The sequence below is a fragment of the Eurosta solidaginis genome, chromosome 2 (genome assembly GCF_040869045.1).
Source record: "Eurosta solidaginis isolate ZX-2024a chromosome 2, ASM4086904v1, whole genome shotgun sequence".
NCBI classification, from domain to species: Eukaryota; Metazoa; Arthropoda; class Insecta; order Diptera; family Tephritidae; genus Eurosta; species Eurosta solidaginis.
In genome coordinates, this window is record NC_090320.1 from 43,846,530 (window position 1) to 43,859,472 (window position 12,943).

At 36.8% G+C, this 12,943-nt stretch overlaps 1 protein-coding gene across 3 annotated transcripts in view; it reads right to left on the reverse strand.

Annotated features, from left to right (window-relative positions):
- Positions 1-259: 259 nt before the first annotated feature.
- Positions 260-12,943, reverse strand: part of Pect (phosphoethanolamine cytidylyltransferase) — a 79,281-nt gene continuing 66,597 nt past the window's right edge. The window contains exons 5-8 of one of the 3 annotated variants that reach the window (XR_010949436.1): positions 6,385-6,566; positions 4,705-4,890; positions 1,806-4,639; positions 1,557-1,685 (exon numbers count right to left, since the gene is read on the reverse strand). Coding sequence is in view for 2 of the 3 variants with exons in the window: in XM_067765145.1 (XP_067621246.1) it covers positions 1,371-1,685; positions 4,705-4,890; positions 6,385-6,566 (683 nt within the window). In the remaining variant the exon portion in view is untranslated. Of the gene's footprint in view, positions 1,686-1,805; positions 4,640-4,704; positions 4,891-6,384; positions 6,567-12,943 lie in introns of all 3 variants that reach the window. The other 2 variants (XM_067765145.1, XM_067765146.1) reach the window with 2 other exon arrangements.

Here is a 12,943-nt window from a genome sequence, read left to right on the forward strand (position 1 = left end):
AGGCGTAATTAATCAAGTATAAATTATATAGGCGGCCGCCGTGGTGTGATGGTAGCGTGCTCGGCCTGCCACACCGAAGATCCTACATCAACATCATTGAATGATACATTTGAGTCCAGTTAGAGAACCACAAGCTATTAATTACATTTTTTCAACTTAAGTAATAGCATATTTTGCTGTATAAAAAGTTCCCTCTTTTGCTGAATACGGTATGATTCTTGAGTTGAGCTACTTTTTCGAAACAACTCTTGAGAGTTACCAACATGAGCTGTAATGGTACTAAAGCCCAAATGCTTGTTGGGTATATTCGACGCCATTTCGTACGAAAGCAAATAACTGATAGGTTAACTATAGTTTAACCCTGGCAGATTGGCCGCTTAAGGTTAGCTTAAACTTCAGTTAAAGTAGACTGAAAAACTGCAGAATAAGTTTAAGCGTAGTTTAACTAACAAACTGAGTTGAACGTGTACTGAAAAACCGGGCCTAATTATAAAGCGCCAAAAAGTATGCAACATATTTGACTATACGTCAAACAATTGGTTGCCATACTGCAAATGACGTTTCCTTTTAGGCGCAGCTGATAATTGTACTCACTTATATTTGACAAAAACCGCACTACTATGATGCAAAGATAGCTCATATGTATATCCTATATATATAAAATAAGTATTGTACATATAAATATTGTATTACTGTATTCACAGCTGGTTTGTATGTACTATGTAGTATGTTTGTGTATTCAAAAAGCATCGAAAGAAAACGCATATGAAAAAAAAAATTCTTTCAAAAAATAAACTTGCAAAATACATAATAAACATATCACGACTACAATTTGTACCAACAATGTACAACGCTAATATTGAAAGAAATGCACACACAAAAAATTGTGATATAATAAAATCAACATTACTTTAAAAATATACTACAAATATTTATCAATCGTAAGTAAAAAATAATAAATTTTAATTATAATATAACTCAGCAACAAAAAAATAATCATTGTTGTAAATATATACACATATTTATTAGCTACATATGTATATGTGACCCGGTCCATCAAAAGGTGGCTTATGACTCAAAAAGAAAAGAGCTGTTAACAACTGTTTCTCGCAATTTTTTTTTTTTTTTTTGAGTCATAAGCCACCTTTTCATAGACCGGGTCACATACATATATGGCAGACATATGCCGACCGACAGACCTATGGACAAAAAAATTTTTTTTTATACTATCATAGCCTTGCAATTTTTTCATAAACAAATTTTGCTTTATCTAATGCTAAGGCTATATATGTATGAAGTAAGCTTCTAATTGTTTTCATATTACTATCACTGTAATGCGTGGTTGTCGTCGGCGGCACATTCGCCTTATCCTAACCAGCTTTTTGTGTTTGCTTTGCGTGTTGCATTGCTTCAATTGCTTCTTCCTTCTTTTTTTTGGCTTTATTGCGACGCTCATATTCAAGTCGATGTGAGATGATACGTTCCACAATTAATTCTGTTGTCATTGAATTATTCGAATCGATGAGCGTAAAGATGCCGCGTGTTTTTGGTACAGCATATGGATCAAATTTACCATTTTCCAGCGCAATCGGCGTTTGTCCATGGCAAACAACGTCAATTTTGAAATGATCAATCACATCTTCCGTAACGCAGTAGGGAGCACCAATAACCACTTCGTTAACATACTGAAAGTGTAAATAAATAAGATTATTGGTAAGCAATTGTTTAAGTATAATCGGTTTATTTCTATTAAACTTGGCATATTTCATTTAATTTTTACTTTTTTTTTTACATATTTTTCCTACTTGTTATTGTATTTGTACGTCTCCGAATTGTAGACAAACCCACTTCTAAAGAATCGGTGTAAGCTTTTAACAGCTGTACAGCGAACAGCAGCTCTGAGAGTGGCCTCCTGTTGTTGTTGTTGTTGTAGCAGTGCTTCGCCCACCTAATAGATGCGACCGATCACAAGTTGTCATCAATATCCTCTAACGGGAGTCCAAGGAAACTTGCTGTTTCAACAGGGGTGGACCATAATGAAAGGGGTGCTAGAGGCGTTGGTTCCACATTACAATTAAAGAGATGGTTGGTGTCATGTGGGGACACATTGGAAGCGGGCATACATTGCAGGGGGCTTAGAATATACCCGTGGCAGGTATGCCTGTCGTAAAAGGCGATTGAAATACCAAATTGATTCAAAGGGTTGCAAGCGCTATATATAGCTTCTTCAACCCAATTGTCAATCTCACCTACCCGTGGCGAATCCTGTTTCTTTAACAGCCGAGGCTCTGACGACCACAAGTTCCTTATGGATCTAGGGCGTGGGAGGGCGGTATGGCCTAGAAGGTTTCGTGTGGTCATACAAAATCGTTCCCGAGATGGTGCGGATAGTACCTTTATGGTGCTTGTTACCGTAACGTACCGGATCTGCATCCGGCAAAGAACCATCAACATCGACAACACTCCCCAAGGCCTTCGGGGAGTATCCTTATAGTTACAACAACAACCTACAAGCGCTGAAAAGAAGCACGTTATGGAAAACAAAAAATCAGACAGATCACGAGCGCTTGATAGTCATTAGCAAAAAGAGCAGGATAAAAACGTTTAGGTTGTGACAAGAGCTGTGGGAAAATAAGGAACGAAACAACTAATAACAGATGTTCAAGTATGGAGCACCAGAAGCTTTGGGAAATTACTACGTTAGCTAAATGCTTTCAGGGCACGGGCACTTCAAAAAATATTTGCAAAGGAGAAAAAAGGTAAAAGATCCTCGGTGCGTTTACGGTGAAACAGAGGAGGACGATGCTGAACACACTCTCATCAAATGCTCGCGATGGGGCCAGAACCAAGAAATGCTGGAGGAAAGAGTCGGCCAAAACACTGTAGATAATGTTACAGTAAAAATGCTGAGCGACCCAGAACATTGGCAACAAATCAGTAAGCTCGTAGAAACCACACTCAGAGTAAGCATTTTTCTTCATAATCATTTTTGAATAAAAAATTTGTTTTCTAACAAATCGTTAAGCTGTTCCGATTTTTATTTTTTTAGTTTTATCTTACTCGTTTTCAGAATTTAACGAATTTTTTGGAGAAATCAGATTTTTTTAGTTTGAATTTGTATTTTTAAGCTTTATTCTTTTTAACTAATTAATTTTTATTCTTTTTAATAATACGAAAATTAAAGTGAGTTTGAACTTTTGTGCAGTTAGGGTTGTTAACAAAGATGTACCTAAAAAATTCTGCTAATAAGGTCGTATCACAGTACATTAATAACGGTGAAGCTAAGGGGACCGCCAGTTGTGGTGTGGTGGTAGCGTGCTTTGCCTACCACACCGAATGTCCTGGGTTCGATTCCCAGGCAAAGCAACATCAAAATTATAGAAACAAGTTTTTTCAATTACAAAACAGTTTTTCTAAGTCGCCCCTCGGCACTGATTTGGCAAACACTCCGAGTGTATTTCTGCAAAGAAATGCTTCTCAGTGAAAACGCCGTGCAGTCGGCATAAAACATGTAGGTCCTGTTCTGCCAATTTGTAGGAGAATTTAAAAGGAGCACGATGAGAATTGGAAAAGAAGCTCGGCCTAAAATCTCTTCGAAGTTTATAGCGCCTTGTATTTATTTTTATTTAGTTAAGGATGCCGGTGAAAAAGGATGTAACTACAAAAAATAAAGAGTTGTTTACAGAAGAGATATGAATTTTTGACCGACCTGCTGTTGTTGTTGTAGCAGTGCTTCGCCCCATCCATCCTCTAACGGGAGTCCAAGGAAACTTGCTGTTTCAAAAGGGGTGGACCATAATGTGAGGGGTGTGATGTGGTGACACATTACAAGCAGGGCATACATTTTGTAAGTCGGGGTTGATTCTGGATAGATAAGAGTTTAACCTGTTACAGTATCCAGATCGAAGTTGAGCTAGAGTGACTCGCGTTTCCCTGGGGTGTGTGCGTTCCTCTTCCGCAAGTTCTGGGTACTGTTCTTTGAGTACTGGATTCACCGGGCAATTCTAAGAGCAGTATTTTGGCAGGCATGTAGCTTCTTCCAGTCAGTAGTTTTTAGGCTTGGCGACCATATAGGGGACGCATAGCATGCAATCGGCTGGCCAATTGCTTTGTAAGTGGTAATAAGCGTTTCTTTGTCTTTTCCCCAAGTACTGCCAGCTAGATATTTGTGGATTTTATTACGGCTCTGGATTTTGGTACAATTGCGACTGCATGCTCACCAAAATGTAGATCCTGATCAAAGTTCACACCCAAGATTTTGGGGTGTAGGACAGTCGGCAGCGTAGTGCCATCGACGTGGATGTTCAAAATGGTCTACATTTGGGACGTCCATGTTGTAAATAAGGTCGCAGAGGATTTAGTCGGTGATAATGCCAGGTTTCGCGAGGCGAAAAAACTGGAGAGATCAGGGAGGTGGCCGTTTATTCTGTTGCAAAGCTCATCGATCTGTGGGCCTGGGCCTGTGGCCATTATTCTGCAGTCATCGGCATGGGAAACGATAATAACTCAGTGTAACCCCATGTAACCCCACCGACCTGCTAAGATTCGACGTTTTTAATGACTTCGTTGAGATACAACCTTATGAAGAGAATCTCTTAAATACGTGCTCGTTCACAAAACTTTTAATGTTGCGACGTTTCTATTAGGATAGAACGATATCTATTTCGTTAATTTCAAAAACCGATTTAATTGCTCAAAACTTACCTTACACGACAGCACACTCAGGACACGTTCATGCAAATTCATAATAGGATAATTGCTGCCCTTATAAGAATTCACTACTGGATCTGTGTGAAGGCCAACAATTAAAAAATCACCTAATTGCTTAGCTTTCTCTAAGAAATCTAAATGACCAACATGAAAGAGATCGAAAGCGCCAGCTACATAAACCTGTTCAGGTAATAAATAGAGAGTATGAAGAATAAAAGAAACGTAAATTTAAAATTTAACAAGTAAAGGTGTCTAAGTTCGGGTGTCACCGAACATTATATACTCAGCGTGAGCTTCAATTGCACATTTCATTTCAGATAAATTACTTTTCTACATAACACGTGGCACAGCCCATTTAAAAAAAATGTCTCCCCATTTCCTCTTACAATAAAACTTGATAAGTAAAATATCATTCATTCAAAACTATTTTTTTAAGTTATAGCTTATTATTCTAGTCTATGACCCTTTTAAATTTGTTTTATATCTAAGTTGCCGTGGTCTTTAACCAATCCCGTCCATTTTTAATAGAAATATTTTCCACTATAGGGAAAATTTGTATACCCAATTTTATTACGATCCGTAAATTTTTCTTCGAGTTATGGCTCCCGAAACATAGCAAATTGCTTAGTCATAAAAGGGGCAGTGCCACACCCATTTTCAAAAATTTTACTGTTTTCCAATTTAATGTTATAACTCAATTTAAAAAGTAAAATTCTATTAATGCAAAGCTCTTTTTCGCTAAGATATAGCTTATTATTTTCGTCTCCGACCCTCTTAAAAATCTTTTATATAAAAGTGGGCGTGATCTTTAACTGATCTCGTCCATTTTTCTAGAAATATTTCCTGCTATAGGGAAAATCTATGTACCCAATTTTATTACGATCCGTTAATTTTTCTTCGAGTTATGGCTCCCGAGACAGGAAATTGCATAGTCATAAAAGGGGCGCTACCACGCCCTTTTTTAATTTTAAGTTTTTCCTATTTACTGTTATAAATTCACTTGGGAAATGAAATACCATTGATATAAAGCTCTTTTTTGCAAAGATAAAGCTTATTTTATTCGTCCACGACCCTTTTAAAAATCTTTTATATAAAAGTGGGCTTGGTCCTTAACCAATTTCGTTAATTTTTCTTCAAAGCATTCCTTATAGTAAAGGCAACCTCTCTGCTGAATTTTGTTACGATAGGTTTAACGGTTTTTGATTTATGGTTAATAATATTTGCAAAAGTGATTTTATCACAAGTGGGCGGTGCCACGCCCATTAAAAAAATATTTCCAAATTTGTATCAAGAGTCTCAATATCAGTCCAGATGTAAAATTTCAACATTCTAGGTGTATTATTTACTAAATTATCAGGTTTTTGTGTTTTCCAAAATTTTATATATATAAAAAGTGGGCGTGGTTATCATCCGATTTCGCTCATTTTCAATACCAATCTATTCTGGGTCCAGATAAGCTAGTGAACCAAACTTGGGGAAGATATCTCAATATTTACTCAAGTTACCGTGCTAACTGAAGGACGGACGGACATGGCTCAATCAAATTTTTTTTTCAATACTGATGATTTTGATATATGGAAGTCTATATCTATCTCGATTCCCTCATACCTGTACAACCAACCATTATCCAATCAAAGTGCAAAGCGCGCTGAGTATAAAACTCATCTTACTCACAATTTTGTCATTTGGTTTTGGCGGCTTGCCATCACTAAATTGTATGATCTTCTGTGTGGTGGGTAAAAATTGACTACATCCAGTGCATGGGTTCTTCGCTGCTGAGTCTTGTCCCATATTCGATGAACCTGATGATAATTTCAGTTTTTGTACTTTTTTAATTAAGTCTGTTTTCTCGTTTTCTGTATTTTATATATATATATATATATGTTTTTTTTTTAATTTATATTCAATAACGATATAATTAATTTATATATGCACAAATATATTTATTTTATGAATGCGTACAATTTTTATGATCAATTATGTGTATTACGGTTGAATTATTATTATTTTAGTACAGAGAGCACATAGCGTTGGTAGTTGATAGCAGTTTTTTTAAAGAGAGAGTGAAAGAGAGCGATACGCATGGAATGAATTAAGTTACACCAACCATGCATTGCATATTTTTAGGCGGCCATTATTGAATAATTTTTCACATTACATATATGTATTTTTGCATTATTAATTTTCAAATAGTTTAATAACATGTTTAAGGTGAAGTAGCAATTGCAATTTTAGTACATACAATTAGCAATTTAAGTTTTCATTCATATTTTTCCATTTTCGGGGACATTTTTGGCAATTTTAATGTTAAGTTTTTTTATTTTGTTTTGAGAAAATTTGTTCGAAATGTACATAGAAATAAAAGAAAAGAAAATAAGAAACGAGGATAAACGACAAAGTGAAGCAACGTAAGAAACAAGCATGCGTTTAACGACTGTAACTTAGTTTTTGACAAATTTTTGTTTGTTGTTATGCCGAACACAATAATGCAACTACATGAAGAATGTGAAAAGGAGAAACAATTTGTATTTTTTGTTATTTGGTTTTTTAAAAAGGAATAAGTGAAGAATTCTTGTGTTGTAGTATGTTTTTTAAAACAGTTTTCACGTGTACTTGGAAAGTTGAGTTTGTGTGATTCAAAAATAATAATCATAAACCAAAGCAGCGTTGTTTAAATATATTGTGATGAATATTAGCATCACTAATTGATTCACATCACTAATCTGATACTAAGTAAACAAAGGCACAACAACAATAAAGTAAGCTGCCACTATTGTGTACATCAAATCAATCATCATTTACTCACATACATTCAAGCTATCAGAGAGATACTCACATACATGCAAGGTATCAGAGAGATACTCACAAACGCATGTCATCATCAGCAGAAGTAGTATTCACATACACACGCATATGGATACAAAATACAAATATACATGTACATATATGGATGATACCCAAGCATGAATTTCGAGAAGTTACTAGACCTTAGGAGAAATGGGTGGACGAGACAACACAGAGTATAAAAGCAGCGAAAGCTGAGTAGTTCAGAGTTCAGTTTGATTTAAGCACGCTATTGGTTGCGAAGTATAAGTGAAGTACTTTCAAAATAGTCTAATAAAGAGCATTTTGTATTATTGAATATTGGAGTTATTTATTCAACAATTTAGCGATACGAACGTTAGTAGAAGTTTGCAAATAGACGGAATTTCACTAAATTCGTTACAATATGAAAAAAATTGGAAAAGACTTGCCCTATTGACAATAATGAAGAATGGAATCTGCATGTTGTTGCTCAGCTCAATTTATTTTTATATGCTCAAAACGTAGTTACAAATCCGTTAGCCGCTTCTTTCACAATGAAACAAAATCTACAAAACCAAGTAAGAGAGTCTAAGTTTGAGCGAAACCGAACATTATATGCCCAACGTGAGCTGTCTTATATGTACATATGTATACATATGCACATAACGGATACATTTACGTAGGAATGTGCTATAAAACAATTACTGCCATAGAAACAATGTTCTTCAATCTTGTTAAAATCTGCCGTTTTTTGTTCGACTTTGGTAATGGAATTTTTTTGATTTTATTTATTTTTTTTTTTTGTGTAAAAGTTTTAAATTTTATATTGAACTTGAGGCGTTTTCACACCCAATTTCCAAAATTGTATTTATTTTAAAATTTTCGCACTTCACTACGCCATATTACTACTGAGGTAAAGTAAAAGTATAATTTAGTGTTGTAGGATGTTGCATTTTTTGTTACCACTAGAATTTGAAAACATTTTTTTAGAGTGGGCATAGTCGCCAAGCAATTTTGTTAGTTAAGCAAGGTGTATATATTAGCCGTGTTTTTTTTCATGCGCGTAAAAAAAACGCTTATCCTCGCTTAAGCTTGAAACACAATGCCCAGACGCCGCGAAATAAACGCGACGAACATCGCCTCGTCAAAAATAGAGTCCCCATAATTACATGAAGGTGAACACAATGAACGCCAAGAGCGAAATTTACGCAACGTCATTTTGCGACGATAGATTTATTTATGTATTTTTTTTTTTAAGTGATACTCACATCACTAGTCTGATGCTAAGTAAATGAAGCCACAACAACAATAAAGCAGGCAGTCACTTGTATCTACATGATCGAATCAATCATTATGTCTACACATATGTACGTCCACGCAGCGGAGAGAGACGCACAAACGCATGCATATATCTTACCTACTATGCTCCCAAAAGTAGGCAATTATCTGTGGAAGTATCACTCACATATACACGCGCATATGAGAAGCTATAACGTGCATCTGTAGTTATGTTATAGCTGGTAGCAAATTATAGAAATGGAAACGCCTAGAAATATGTCAACGAGGAAACCAAAAAGTATAAAAGCAGCAGCAGGTGAGGCACGATAAATCAGTTTGATTTAAGCACGCTATCTGTTGAGCAGTAGAAGTGTTATTGTGAAGTACTTTAATAAAGGCCATCTTGCATTATTGAATAGTGGAGTTATTTATTCAACAGTTTAGTGATTCGAACGTTAGTAGAAGGTTGCAAATAAGAGGATTTGCCCTAAATTCGTTACAATATGAATGTATAATAGCAAGGACAACCTACATGCGAAATCCTCCATGTCTTTTGAATAGTTCTTCCTCTAATTGTGGGCGTTGTCACGCCTATTTTCCAAAACTTTACCAAGTTTCCATTTTACGTCATATAGTCAACCGACGTACCAAGTTTCATCAATCGGTCTTTGGTAATGAATTGTTGACTTTTTCGAAACTTCGATAGAGATTTTCTTTAAAATGGGCGTGATCGTCAACCGATACGGTTTATTTTCACAAAGCATATACTACATATGTATATACAATAGTAAGGATAACCTTCGTGCCAAATTTCAACAAGATATCTTTAATGGCTTTTGATTTACAGCTTCAAAACTTTGCGATTTTCATCTTATTAATCTAGGCGGTGCCACGCCCATTTTCCTTAATTTTTCCAAATTAATATTTCTTATTATATCGAATTTCTTCAGTTTAACGACCTTTGGTGAGAAGTTATCACGTTTCTGCATCTTTTCAAATTTTCGATATGGAAAAAGTGGGTGTGGTTATCATGCGATTTGGCCCATTTTCAATAGGGATCTGTTCTGCGCACAGACAGGTCAGTATACCAGATAAAGCTATCTCAACTTACACTCAAGTTATCGTTTTAACGGACGTACTGACATGGCTAAATCAACACTTTTTTCGAAGCTGATAATCCAGTCTATATCTATCTCGACTTCTTTATGCCAATACACACTAACGTTATCCAAACAAAGTTAAAATTATGATGACCTGTACATAATTGAGTGTGAGTATGAAAAACAATCGAAAATTCCAGTTTAAGCCATCTATAAAATTATAGCGATTGCGCCTAAAAGCATACAATATTTCGGCTGCATTTTTCTCATACTGCCACAATTGGTTTATTGAATTATGAACTAACAAGCAATTGACGAAATCGGTTAGTTCCAAAAAGCATTAATGCGCGTTTATGAAGTTGGCATGTATACATAAGTTTTAAAGTGTTAAGATGATTAAGCAGTGGATAGTTAGTATTAAAAATAAAAAAGCAATAAATTAAATAGAGAAAAAATTTTACAAATAATTTGGAAGCATAATATTACTTATACATATATTACAAGAGCCTCCCGCTTGAACTACCATTTGTGAAATTTCGTATCTGTATACATTAAATGTCAATACCTCATACGGTTTTAAAGGTTTGTAATAGGTTAGAACCAAAATCTGCCATCAAACAAATAGTGGTAATGCGTTCGACCGTGGGCTGTAACAAATTACAAATTGTTACAGCCCACGATGCGATTTGTCCCCGCATGACACCAACCATCTTTTCAATTGTAATGTTGAACCTACGCCTCTAACACCTATCTCCCTGTTGAAACAGCCAGTTTCCTTGGACTCCCGTTAGAGGACTTTGATGACATTTTGGGAGTGGTCGTGCCCATTGAATGGGGCGAATCACAAGGGATTCAAGGGGTGGTGTAGCGCAATATATAACTTATCCAACCCAATTGTCAACCTCACCTTCGAGCGGGGAATCCCGTTTCACTAACAGACGAGACTCTGGCGACCCCGAGCTCCTCATGGAACTTGAGGGTGGGGAGGGAGTGATCCTGAAGGTTTAATGTGGTCACATAAATCGTTGCCGAGATGGTCGGGCTAGTACTTTAAGGTGCTGTGTTACCGGCGCGTACCGGATCTGTATCCGGCAAAGGACCATCACATCGATAACACTCCCCAAAGCCTTCGGGGAGTAACCTTATCGCTACAACAACAAGCACTGTTAACACAACAACAACCGTGGGCTGTATCTCTTACTTGGATATCTCAATTGGGTTGCGAGATATCGACCAGAATGTGGATCCGGGTAGGACCAAAATTAGTTTTTTTTACTATATGGGTGTCAAACCAAAGGCGCTATTGAATTCTATAGTGAGCTTTTATTTGTTCAGTGGTTTTTTTGCAATTTGATACGTACATAATTTTCTGCCTAGAATTTGTTTAGGAAAATTTGTTCTCAGTAAAATGAACAAATACCTACTAACTCCAAAAAAAATTTTACTTCTTGAGCGATTCGTATTAATTTTAGTACTTAAGTAGCTTTTTCGCTTGTTTAAAATTTAAGAAACTTGGTTTTCCGGGAACTGGACCAAAACCCCTGTCTGGTGGTCGTCGTGACGTAGAGGTAGTGCGCTACCGTAACTTATACTACGTTTCAACTAAAGCCATACTCCGCGTTTGCCTGTTTCGTACGATTGCTAAAACTTGTCCAAAAACTTTCGGGAGAAGTATCGAAAGGTGTGTTTTAACCGCCGAAAGTGGAAATCCAAAATTTATTTTCTGACAAAAGATTTTGGCATTAAAGGGTTGGCAAACACGAAATTTGGGTACTATGGAAATATATTATAACCAGAGGTGCACGAATCAAGTGACATGACAGCCAATATCAGCATTTCTTTATCTTACGGGCTGTCTTCTTATGTCCCCAGAACACCATCTACATAATGAGGCGAGAATACTCCCCATTAGGGAGAGATATGAAATGTTAACCAAACAGTTCCTGTTGAATACCCAGAAACCTGGGCATCCCAACAGGCATCTGATTGATGAGCCTACACCGCCCAGGGGCTTTAGAGATCATCTCCGTAAGCATTATGAGGAAATACGGCACCTGAGAACACAGCCGTATGAAGCTAAAAAGCACAAGTAGGTCCTCAGTGAAATCCACAAACAGGCATCGGACCTCTATGCCAGGAAATGGCCGGTGAATCCAGTACTTAAACAACAATACCCAAAACTAGCAGAGGATGAACGCAGTCTCCCTGGGGAAATGCGCGTCACTATAGCTCAACTTCGATCTGGGTACTGTAACAGGTTAAACTCTTACCTATCCAGAATCAACCCCGACATTCAAAATGTATGTCCTGCTTGCAATTTGTCCCACATGATACCAACCATCTCTTCAACTGTATTGTGGAACCAACGCGTCTAACACCCCTCCCATTATGGTCCACCCATGTTGAAACAGCAAGTTTCCTTGGACTCCAGTTAGAGGACATTGATGACAATTTGTAATTGGTCACACCTATTGGATGAGGCGAAGCACTGCTGCAACAACAACAGCCAATATCAAAATACTTTAGAACATTTCTCAAAAATGTTGTCGCCTCGGCAGTGGTTTAGCAAGCAAAATTCATCTGCCTTAATAGATGCCGGTCGAAGCAATATAAAACATGGCTTCACAAGGCCCACATTGAGAAGTAAACTACTAGTAGCTGAGCATGAAGCCGAGTCCATTTCTGCATATCGTCACTGCTGTAAACGCTGGTCTTCAATCAACTGCTTAGGTGGTTCGACACGGGACCAGTTCAATTCACGGCGAATTCAGATGACGCTTTTAGCATAATGGGCAAATATATATATACGAGCCAGACCCGTACGCATCTTGCGCAACCAATATAAAAGTCTCTTATCAAATATCAACAAAAATCAGCTGTTCCATTAACTTACAGCTTGCGCTGCCATCTAGCGTACAATAGCAACTACCGGTAAAGCGGTGCAAATATTCACAATAGTGCCGTTGTACAAATCTATTTCTTTGTGTGCTCACAATCGTTTATGTTTACAAATTATTTTCATAAAATATAGCTAAACAAAAGCACTACGA